This window comes from Sinocyclocheilus grahami, unplaced genomic scaffold, assembly GCF_001515645.1.
Source record: "Sinocyclocheilus grahami isolate Dianchi unplaced genomic scaffold, SAMN03320097.WGS_v1.1 scaffold1157.1, whole genome shotgun sequence".
NCBI classification, from domain to species: Eukaryota; Metazoa; Chordata; class Actinopteri; order Cypriniformes; family Cyprinidae; genus Sinocyclocheilus; species Sinocyclocheilus grahami.
Window position 1 is genome coordinate 503,480 of NW_015506336.1, and position 12,880 is coordinate 516,359.

Here is a 12,880-nt window from a genome sequence, read left to right on the forward strand (position 1 = left end):
TTTCCAGCCACTGCAGGTATTCTCATGGACAACGGATATTTCTCTACTCTATTTCTCTCTTCTCTCTCTATGTCCTAGGAGATTTTCTCTCACCATTTCTTCCCCTTCAGTATATACCACTGCTTCCCGAGGGACTCTCGTCCTCCTTCAGGTTGCTCTGTTTATGTCTGTCTTCCCCGTGTCTTCCCTTCCCCCTCTCTCTCCCTCATATGCCCTTAGTCTGACCCATTATCGCCACATCACCTGTCCTACTGCGCTATCGTCCTGAAAATCCCTCCAATTCTCAGCTCTCATCCCTCCATCTCCACCTCCCTCAGGAGGAGAAGGGGAATTACCACCCCCTGCACGAAAGAGCATCACCTCCGACAAACCCCTACAGAGATGCCTGCCTGGCCAGAAACAGTGATCTCAAACCTGAATAATGTCCAAATCATGATTGCTATGGACGTTACTATGGAAGGAGATGGGGTCCTGACCCTGATTAAAGACAGGTCTACGGTGGAGACACAGGCAGTGGGAAATCTGAACGTCTTTACACAACCCTGGTCCCAATTCCTGCAGGAGTAAAAAGGATTAGGGGGTTAACGGGTGACACGAAAGGACTGAAAGTGACTTTAACATTCCTGAAGTGAGAGTCCACCCTCTGGCTTCAATTATTGGGATGAATTAGATCTGAAAATCAATTAAATAAAATGCTCGACCTCATCTGTGTTAATCAGGCCCCCTGACAAATTAATATTTTGGTGTCCTCAATGTTTGGCAGCACTTGCGAGTGTGTGAGAACGTACAAAGCCTTTTCTTCTGCCATTAATAATAGTCTGTGCAAGCAAGCCACTTTAACTGGATAGTTCACCAAAAAATAAATAAATACTATCATCATTTACGTATCTTCACGTCGGCTCAAACCTCTATGATTTTCTTCTGTGGAACACAAAATAAGACACATATTTTTTAAATATTTCTTGCCCATACAGTCAAGGCCAGCATTGTTTTGGACCCCACTGACTTTTATTGCATAGACAAAAACATTTTTCAGAATATATTTTTTGTGTTCCACATAAGTCATACAGGTTTAGAAAGTGTTTTTCTACAGGTTTTATGTTAATAATAGGCATGCTAATAAGCAACTAGTTAATAGTGAGAATTGTTCCCTATACTGAAGTGTTACCAACATTTTAAATCAGCAATCCAATCTGACAATTGTATCTTAAATTGTGCTTCTTTATCTTAAATCACACTGAACAGCTGTATTTTTTAGGCTCTTTTAACTTAAAGGCAGGACTACTATTACTACAGCTGTCATATCAAGCATTACACACATTCTCACATTTATTATTCTGTGAGTGGTCTGTCTCCTCCTCCTTATGTCTCTAGTGTAAGTCACACCACCGGAACGTATAAGAAAGAACAAACCGACGACAACGTGTTCCTATTTTTGATGGACTTATTATTCAGGGCAAAAAAAATCACACGTATAAATCCCCTAGTATTCCAATTACACCAAATTGACACTTTTGCACTCATCAGAGAAAGAAAGAAAGAAAGAAAGAAAGAAAGAAAGAACACATAACTTGACAGGATGAAAGAGAAGAAAGAGCCCATGATCCGAACAGACCAAAAAAAATAAAATAAATTCACCAAGGCAAACAAAAGGCAAGCAAACATCTGACGGAGCAAAGCAGATCAGCAAAGACAAAGGAATGAAAGACATTTTTTTCTGGTGGGCTGGGTGGTCTGCTGTTGACGGAGAAAGCGGGTGAGAGGCGAGGGCGTTTGTTTGCGCTTGGCATTTGCATGGCTGGCTCCCCTGTAGCCCTGGCTTGGGATCCACTCTCTCATATTTATGTGCATATTGAGTGTTCCCAGGTGTTGTCTCTGGACTCGAGGTCATCGCTGAAAGGGCAGCAACTAAATAAAACTGACATACTAACAGAGCATCTGTCTGCGTGTGGCGGCGTTTGGCTTTGATTTCTTATTGACATCTGCCCAAACAGACAAACAAGAGTGTGGGATGAAAAACAAACTATTGGCTTTCCGTGACTCCTGCTTCTGGAGTGTATCTGCTCGCTGAATGAAATGCCAGGCTGTTTGAGCTGAGCTGTGTGGCCGATATTGATGCTGTGATTGAGAACATAAAGGTTTTGGCACATGATGTTGATGGAAGATTGTACCTCTCTGAGCCAGTCCCGAATGGACTTGTTGGCCTCCTGGTGCCAGACGTTATGGACAGAGTCAGTCATGGCCACCGCACGGACATGATTCTTCACTTCTGCTTCTCGCTGAATCATCTGAGTGGGAGAGAGATACGTTAGCAAATAGCATATGATATCATTGTTTCAAATTTACGGTGCTTTTCAGTTTTTACTAATGGAAATGCATCTTTTAGAGCATAATGTACTGTAGGATTCATCATTCAATAACCACGGTAAATATCAAAACACCGTCATGCATTTTCTGAACATGAAAACTGCTTCTGCAAGTGAAAAACATGTGAAGAGGTGCTGCTTTTCATCCTTGTATTTTAGATTGTGTGCAATCCAAAGGAGTCAGCCTGTCACGCTAACTATTCCATTCAAGATAAACGGCTAGAGAAAAAGGGCCGGTCTGACAACAATAGGTTAACAATCACTTTACGTGATCCATTTTACAGGAGCTACACCTGGCCTGGTGCTACATCAAAGTGTCCATAGTCATTTTAATACATTCCCCAAGCCCATTTAAATTAGAGGGACTGTATAGAGATAAATGGAATCTATTAAGGCACTAAGGACTAATACATCACACCGCTGATAAGCTTTTCTCAGGAGCATCCTCTTAAAGAAAAGGGGAGGAAGCACATGGCGGCTCACACGCGTGCCCTCACACACACACACACACACACACACACACACAGTGACTGAAACATGGCTAAAATGTCTTCCTGTTTCATTGATACCCAGGAGGCCAGCAAATTCAACCTTTTAAAAACTACTAAAAGTGTCAGTAAAGACAGCATTCATACTTTAGAAAGGTAACTAAATATCTTCCAGATATACATGGTTTAAAAAGCACTTGAAATAAAAAGAACCAAACAGAGATTGTGACTTTCTAGCAATTCTTGGTACACTGGTATCACATGACTGCAAAAGCATTAGAAGCATTAGGTGTTTTATTTATTATTATTATTTTTAATATTTGAAACTATATATGCTATTGAAACTACTGTGAAACATAAAATGTAATATTAAAAGTAGCTGTACAAGAAGAGCATTTCACTATGTTCTACAGTAAAGTTAATAATATTCCTTTTTGAAATTTTTTTTTCACTTTGTATTTTTTTTTATATAAATCTCTGAAGCCATTCAAATCTGTTACAGAATAAATTTTCTATTAATTTATTATTATTATTATCATCATCATCATTAAATGTATCTTTTTTGGCGTATTTAAAGTGTACTGATATAAAAAAACACATAAGGTTTAAAAACAAACTGTAATAAGTTTCAGTTTTAATAATAAGTTTAAGTGTAAGTAATACATTAAGTTTTTATACATTTACGGTAGGAAATTTACAAAATATCTTTATGGAACATGATCTTTATTTAATATCCTAATGATTTTTGGCATAAAACAAAAATAGATCATTTTGACCCATACAATGTATTGTTGGCTATTGCTATAAATATACCCGTGCTACCCTTGACTGGTTTTGTGGTCCAGGGTCACATATTATCTACAAAAATATTAAGCTGCACAACTGTTTTTGACTGATTACAAATAGGAAATATTTTGTGATCACCGAATCAACATGAAGGATAACGTAACAATGAAGACTGAAGTAATGACTCTGCCCTCAAAGGGACTAAATGAATATTCAAAAAGAAAACATTTATTTTAAATTATAATAATATTTCACAATATTACTGTTAGTCGGACTGTATGTTTGATTAAATAAATGCAGGCTTGGCGTGAATTAGAGACTTCTTTCAAAAACATGCAAAACACTTTTTTTAATACATCTGTGAAGTTAAGCCATTCAAATCTATAACAGAATACATTTTCTATTAATTTATTATTATTATTATCATCATCGCCATCATTAAATGTATCTTTTTTGGTTTATTTAAAGTTTACTGATATAAAAAAAAACACATAAGGTATAAAAACAAACTGTAATACATTAAAGATATTTACTTTGACGATCAACATTTCCTGAAGTGTTAGCATCTCCTTTTAATTTTTCTTACTTCAGATACAAAAATAAATAAGGCCCAGTTTTGTACTCTATTAGTGGGAATTGTATACTATTATAATGCTGCTGAATATTTAAATCACATAAAAAGGCTGTAATGGTATCTAATGACAGATTTACTCGTGCCATGACAAACGGCCTGACAAAATCATGTAAACACAACCTCAAAGCAAACATGGGCATAGGATATGAAAAGGAAAATGACAGAGAGCAGCTTTGATGTGTGTGAATCTGTGATGTTTTCCATTGGGAAAACTGAAACATGTGTACTAGATTTACAGCATCACACTGCTCTGATTGATGTCCTTCAGTGACAGTCGATGTGCTCCACACATGCTGTCTGCAACTGTCTTACCCACACACACATAACTTCAGAGAGCCCTTCACTGTGAACCTAAAAGTCCAAATGCCCTGTGGGCACAGCCAAGCACTGGAATTATTAAAAGAACATATGAACCAATGAAAAAATAAATAGTGTACTGTCAGGCCAGTCAACGCAAGGGAGCGAGCAAGAATGAAGGCACGCACGGGACCAAAGCCTTAAAACACTCGTAATCTACATTCCTCCGTACATTAGCTTAAGCATTATAGCACCACGTGAGCCGCTCTCTCAGCTGGTCTGTACCCATAAAAGAAAGAAACCGGGCAGCTGTGCTCATCAACCTCCTGCCCAGAAACAGCGCGAAGAAAAATCAAACATGTGGAAGTACTTGTTGCACTAAAATCAACAGAGACAGATGTTGAAACATTTGCTATCTCACTTCTGCCCTTTTCTTTGCACTTGAGCATCTGGCTTGAGGAGAGACAGGGGGAGAGGTGAAAGTGCGATGAAGGAGGCAACGAGACAGAGATGACATCCAGCCTCCGAGATGGAACGAAAACATCACTCCCTCATTTTCAACACGACTGTGTTAGCAGTCAAATTAGCATTTTCTAAAGAAACTAACAGTGCTCGAAAGGCACCAGAAAATGAGTGTTAAAGTTTTCGGTTCTGTAAAAAATGAAATGCTGCATTCGTTATGACTCTCAATACAAGTCTTTTTCTCAGTCGGCTGCTCACAAGAATCAACACGTAGTTACTATGCAGTGCAAAAGTAGCTGTAAATGGTTATAAAGCTGCAAGGAAGACAAATCACAATTCAGTATGCAAATAGATGTAAGAAAGAATACCAGTCACAATTCATTATGCACATCATATTGTGAAAACAACATGCACTAATGACGAATAAGACCGATACTGTGCATTAAAGAAAAAACTGACTATTTTGACTTCTTTTTGAATGTAATTATAGGCCCATTTATTTAGGAGTCAGTCCAATTTTTTAAAGAAGTTAATATTTTAATTCAGCAAGGATGCACTGAATTGTTTAAAAATGACAGCAAAGACTATCTACAGCAGGGATCCCCAAATCTGGCCCACGAGATCCACTTTCCTGCAGAGTTTAGCTCTAACCCTAATCAAACACACCTGAGCATGCTAATCAATGTCTTCAGGATCATTAGAAAATCACAGGTAGCTGAGTTTGATCAGGGTTGGAGCTAAACTCTGCAGCGCATTGGACCTCCAGGGTAAGATTTGAGGAACCCTGATCTATAGTATATATTAAATAAATGATGTTATTTTTTAACTTCATGTTCAGCAAAGAATGTATTATATGTGACCCTGGACAACAAAACCAGTCATAAGGGTAATTTGAAGGTAATCTGAAATTTAGATTTATACATCATCTGAAAGCTGAATAAATAAGCTTTCCATTGATGTGTGGCTTGTTAGGATATTTGGCCGAGATACAACTATTTGAAAATTTGGAATCTGAGGGTGCAAAAAATTCTAAATATTGAGAAAATCGCCTTTAAAGTTGTCCAAAAAGTTTTGATATATTTATGGTAGGAAATTTACAAAATATCTTCATGGAACATGATCATTACTTAATATCTTAAGTATCTTGTTTTCAACACTGGTTATAATAGGAAATATTTTGTGATCACCAAATCAACATTTCAGAAGGATCACGTGAAGACTGAAGACTGAAGTAATGGCTTTGCCTTCAAAGGGAATAAATGAATATTAAAATAGAAAACATTTATTTTAAATTCTAATAATATTTCACAATAGTCGTACTGTATGTTTGATCAAATAAATGCACGCTTGGTGTGAATTAGAGACTTCTTTCAAAAATATTAACAAAACTGTACTGACACCAAACACGAATAAACCCCTCTATCAGAAAGCTTTGAAGAATATCGGTTCAGTGCTACCTTGCAAGTACTATAATAAAGCCGGCACAACTCTCACAGGCAGGAGTTGGTATGGGCTGGTTGTTATTATATATTGTTTACACTAGGTGATTTTGAAAATGCCTTGATGTAGTAAATGGTCAGTCATGACATTCGGTCAAATAGAATCAAGGACAGCCAGCGGGAAACCTCTGAAGACAGCAGTTTTTCCTTCCTTTTCTCCAGATAAGTTCCATTAAGGCTGTTCCCTTCATCTGTCTTTTGCTACACAGCCCAGTTGCTATGAGACCCCAATCAGTAGAAACCCAATTAAAGACACAAGGATGATTTTGGACCAGCTAGCTGAAATTGTCTTTCCGATTTTGGCTAAATCCTGCAGCTGATGAGGACAAAATATCCCCGTTGTCATATATCCTCCCCCCAATCTCGCTCTCACTCTCTCCATCTGTTTGACCTCTTAAGTGACCTCTACTGTAAAATACAGCATTTAGCACTTTAAGTGGCTTCACGTCACGTAGTGAGCTAATTGCTCGACTTCAGTTGTTGAAAACCGCATTTTCCTTAATGAAGCTGACCGCAATGGAAGCGCTTCTTTATTTACCCCTGCATTTCGAACACAGAATAGTGTGAAACACACACACACAAGCAAATAGGAGAGTTTAACGATAAGAAAGGCGGGGAGGCGACTCTCGTGCGGCGATAAATACTCTGCCATTTCAGCCGTCCTGGCGACAAAAGCGAACGCTCTCCATGAGACTTACATGCAAACACACAAAAAATAAGACAATTATTTAGGGCTTTGATAATTACGTGTCAAAGGCAGTGCAAGTCACCAGATAATTAGGTGAGAACTGAATGGTAATCCACAATGGTGTCCCTGGAGGCAGGGGGGAAAAACACTCAACACATTCCCAGAAGAATGAGGGAGGAATAAAGTAGCGAAGAGATAAATAAATAACATGGGCTTTTAAAAAGGAACGTGCTTACCAACAAATAGCACCATGAAAAAAGCGGCAATTACCATGGTGAGGGAAGACAGTGTGAACGCACACACTCACGCACACGTGCGTGCGAATCCAGATGCGGGCTGATTCAGGAAGCCATGCTGTCAGCATCGGTGCTGAGTCCAGACTAATGCATCCAAACTGCTGCCATAATCTGGACATCCCACTGCGTGGTAAAATGAAGCTTAAATATTTGATTGATTAACTGTCCAATTACGACCAGTGAGAGAGGGCCAACACTGCGCACAGCTACATACATGCACATCCACACAACAGCAGTATGTCTTGGCAAATGTATGCACTGGCCCTAAAAAGTATTTGGACCATAAAGTAAGTTACACTTAAAAATGCACCAATGTCAAAGAATCTAGCAAATTTGGCATAGTCAGCAGTATCAAACAGGACAATCTAGATCTACCAACAAATGATGCTATCCTTTTCTTCAAATTAAATATGACTTTTAACTGGGATCAGTTGCGCCATCTTTGTGTTATGACTTGTGCACTATTAAATACTTGAGTGTTGCTGCGCCATTAAACTTAGTTGAAACAAAACCGAACAGATAAGTTACTTACAGAATCCTCTAACCTGAATTAACAGCCGTTTGGTTTTATTTGACATGTTTTAGACCTGTATGATTATATCATTATTTGATACCACAGTTTTAAACTTTTAAGATATACAACAACATATGAACAAATGAATTTTTGATCCAAAAAAATTATCCAAACCACACTTTCCCCTGTGTCATCATGTGTTCATATCAGAAGAAATAAAAGAAAGAAATATTAAATTATTTAAATATGACTATATAATATATTGATTACTTTCAACACACACACACACACACACACACACACACACACACACAGTATAGTTTCAAATTATTACCACTGACAGTTACATCAAGCAAAAGAAATATGAAATATAACATGTAACAAGAGTAACTGACATGCACAGCTATTCAACAATAATTCGGTTTACACATTTAAAGTCTTCTTGAATTAATAAAGGGCAGATGTCATATTCAGCTACTAGATCCCACTTTATGGAGTGCTTACAACCTATTACTGCAGCTATGTCTTGCCTTGAAAACTATTTTAAGTCAGTAGTTATTGGTAGTTACTAAGCCTTAGAAGTTACTAGTAGTTATTAGTGCAAACGTATATCCTAATTTAAGCAAGCTGTAGTTCATCACAAAACCTCTGCACAAAATCCACAACATGCTTTACAACCCAAAAGTGTCTAATACATTCATTTTAAGTTTGAACAATATATCAGTCATATGTGACGTTTCTTTAAAATACATGTTCTTTGGCTTGATAGTTCAGCGGTGTCACGATAAACTTAATCTCAGTGTCCTTTGCTAGCATTGTGCTGACCCCACTAAGACATCTAACCTCTGGAGCCAAGAGGGGCTCCAAAGGAGGTGGAAAGTTCTGGCCTTTCTTCATTCTTCAGGTCCAAGAGGGCACAGGCCAGCCCTCATTCCTCTGGCCCCCCGCTCGGGCTGAGAAAACAGCGGCAGCTGCCCCTGGAGCTCCGACACCCTGCACAGGAAGAGACAACACTCACGCCTTCCCCTGCTTTGAAGCCTGGGCCTCAGCGCCTGCCCGTCTTTTGTTTTTGGGGCAGGAAGGAAACCCTAAGCACCAGGACACTATGAGGCCCTGGGGAGGCAGCGTGTGCGTCGGTGTGGATCTATCTAACCCCTGTGAGCATCCAGCCAAGAGTATATTCCTAGGTACGTGTGCATTTATAGGCGCCACAGCGGCCAGTTTTTTATTTATGGATGCTAGTAAGTGGACAGCGAGTGGCGATAACTTCCCTTTTTACTTCCTGTCGCTGAGTGGAACGCCACGTGCAAAGGATGACATCGTCCAGTGTGTTGTCCCGGAAAGGCTGGGCCAGAATGGGGTATCAGTGGACCCTTGTGAGCGGAGATGGGGCAAGCAGGCGACGCTACATGGACAGACACACACACATACACACGTCAGCAAAGGCGGGCGAGGAAAAGGAAGCCGGGTAAATATTTACTGACACAGCACAAGCGGTGAGCGTTTGACACCTACTGGAAACAAAAGCGAGAGGATAAGGAGCGGCGTGCCAGGAAAGGCAGCGGTGCTGTGTCGAGCTTGCACTCATGGAAAACAAGAGGAAAGAGGAAAACATGGGGGCAGGATGAGTGAAAGAGCAAGTGAAGGGAGCACAGGGGTGGGGTGCGTTTGGGCATCAGTCACTGTCGAATAAAGGCCACACACAGGCGACTCCTGAAGCTTGCATCTCTTTGAGGCCTCACTGACGGTTTATGCTTCAATTACCAAAATTTACAATCAAACTATACCAAGTTTTTTGACAGTACCATGAAATTACCATTTGATACCATTACTGCACCACAGTACTGTTATAGAATCTTGTGTTAAATATTTATTTGTCAGATATGGCAGGTCTTCTAGATGCAATAAATAGCTGTAAATGAACTCAAGTAATAAACTTTAACTAGCCTCTCGATGCCTTGAGGCAAGTTAGAAGATATGCCGATATGCTTCAACTTCAAATACCTAGATGGAGTGAAAACATATTGATAGCGAAGTAAAACCCACAGATAGTGTACCAGCAGTGTCTGCGTGTGTGTGCGTATTATGTGCTCATCAGAGAAAGAGGGGCCCCGGAGCAGCTGTGCCTGGCACAGGGCCCATGAGGAGAGATCTCGGTTTGGATGATAAAAGGCTGATGGGGCCCCTCATTTTGGACCCGTTCTGCATTGATCCTGCAATGCCTTGAACCCTGGAGAGAGAGCGGAGTCTGAACACTGTACCGACAAGTGTGGGACTGCGTATCATCACGGCAAACTCTCCTTTTGTGTCTTCACTCTTTGTTTGTATTTTCACATGTAGTGCAGCTCATTCAGCCGGCTACAACTGTTGGTAGGCAGTTGTTGATTTTACATAGTTTTCAATTGGTCAGATGCCACCGATTCAATTGATCTCTTATTTCAATGTCAATTATATTAGCAAGCTTCCCACACCTACTGACCAATTAAATTTCCCATATCTCCCATATTGTCTCCATATTGTCATTAAATAGTTATTGAAATTAAAATATTTAATTAGTTACAAATTGATCTTTGTAAAATGCAATGTCCGTTAAGATACATAGACATCGATGTATGGTTCAAGCATATTTGATAAAAACACAGTAAAAACAGTAATATTGTAAAATATCACTATAATTTAAAATAACTTTTTGCTATTCTAATGTATTTTAAAACTGAATTTATTTATGTGATGGCAAAGATTAATTTTCAACTGCTATTACTCCAGTCTTCAATGTCACATGTTCCTTTAGAAATCATTTTAATATGCTAATTTGGTGCTCAAGGAACATTTTTTATTATTATCAAAGTTTAAAACTGAATTAATGCAATCTTTTGTAACATTATACATGTATTTACTGTAACATGTATTGTCAAAAGCTCATGATTAAATGTGTTCTTGTTGAATAAAAGTATTTTTTTCCTTTCAAAAGAGAAAAAAAAAGAAACAGACCCCAAACTGAATGGTTTATATATATACCACAATTGACACTTCAGTTGCACAACTATTCCACAATTTTACAATTATATGACATTTTCCAAATTTTCCTTGACTGTAGGAACCTTGAAGTATTGACTTAATAAAAGATATTGTATATTATTAGGAATCATTCATCTTTATTATCATATATTATCTTTATGTTTATATTAGTTATGAATTCAGAGGAATCAATATAAACTGTACATTTGAAGTCATTACATTATTCCTCAGCGCTTCTAAACACACCTACAAAATAAGTGCCGAACATTATTTTTGTGGAACGCAGATGTCTCACAAAGACAGATGAAATCCCGACGGCTAATTAAAGTCTTGTGTTAATTAGGGGAGATTTTACTTAAGAAAGAATAGTACTAGGTGCGTTCACAGCAACATCTTCCTCACCTCTGAAACTGTCGAAGCCGGCGTGGATATTGCTCTCGCACTGGAATGAGGGAACGGTATATTTCAGAGTGTGTGTATCAACAGGGCAAAACCCAACTATGTGTCTCCCTCAGCCTTTCGGCAGTGCCATAAAATAGAAAGCTAACCTCAATATTTCCCCTCTATGTGCTGGGACTTGCTGGCCCATTAAATTCTCCTTCCCATGTGTCATCCTGAACATTTCCACCATGAAATTTTTGTATAATTAAACTTTCTTAATGATTTATAAGCTATAATAATAGCCGTAAGTATTTTTGAGCAGGTTAAACTGACAACCTGCAAGTGCACATGTGGGGTTGACCCTGTTTTAACAGAGTTTTGGATCATTGACTCTCCCGGCTGGAAGAATGAGGGACGGAGAGAAGAGGGAGACGCGGCTCTGTCATAACTCAGACGCCCACTGACACGTACAGGCTGGGCCTCGTCAGCCAGGGGAGGTGAGGGCCGGTTCAGGCAGACGGTGGGAGAGACAGGGGTCAGGCTGCCCGAGGTGTTTACAGGAAAGCCCAACTTGCCGTCAGCGCGCCGAGACAAACTAGCAGAGCAGAGTGCACGTCTGACAGAAATACAGCTGCGAAGAGTACACATGATGATAAAAGTACCATTATTTGGATGAATGTTAAGTACACACTGCTTCACAACGAATATGACATCCTTATAGGGTCACTCTGGACAGAATATTAATAAAAGCTGCTCATGCCCAGAAATTAATCCAGAATATTAAACACTGTGACCGGAAAATAGCACAAGATCCTAAAACTTAAAAGTCAGATATTTACCATCTAAATACTTGCATATTTACATGTTATGTCTGCTTTAGACATAACATGTAAATTATGTCTTTTAGACCAGACATAACACTAACAATGCATTTGTCTTCACAAGGGAAAACATAAAAGCAAGTAAAGTAATGAAACAAAAACATTTTATTAACAGCGAAAAAGGCGTGCACTTTAGCCACTCCAGAAGAAAAGAAAATACTAAGCCTCTTTGAAACCTCAAGGGAGTTTCCTCGCTTGTTTCAGAGTGTACCGGGAGGTCAGGTGTGCGTATGCAACAACTGTGTATCGTCTGTATATGATTCTAAGTATGTGGGTGTGTACGAAAGAAGCTCTCGCTAATGTGTGTGTGTGTGAGAGAGAGTGCATGTACGCTTTCAAACGTCAGTGTCAGGCCAAACCTCCCCGTTTTTCTGCATTGAGACTAGCCGCGGGGCTTTTTCAGATGGGCTCTCAGAAGAGACGTTTTGTTTAAACTTTCTGAGGCACTCACCCCATCCTTTCAGTCACAACTCCAAGTTGGAGGAGAAAAAAAGGGGGACCAATGGCTAATGAACGTGATGAAACCGCTCTCCTATCAGCTATCTGTTTCTAAAGCTCTGTCGAGCCTGC

At 39.2% G+C, this 12,880-nt stretch overlaps 1 protein-coding gene across 2 annotated transcripts in view; it reads right to left on the minus strand.

Annotated features, from left to right (window-relative positions):
- Positions 1-12,880, minus strand: part of LOC107567417 (protein FAM172A) — a 162,980-nt gene that overhangs the window by 56,102 nt on the left and 93,998 nt on the right. For both annotated transcript variants that reach the window (XM_016253091.1, XM_016253092.1), the window contains exon 5: positions 2,172-2,288. In XM_016253091.1, coding sequence (XP_016108577.1) covers positions 2,172-2,288 — 117 coding nt within the window. The remainder of the gene's footprint in view (positions 1-2,171; positions 2,289-12,880) is intronic.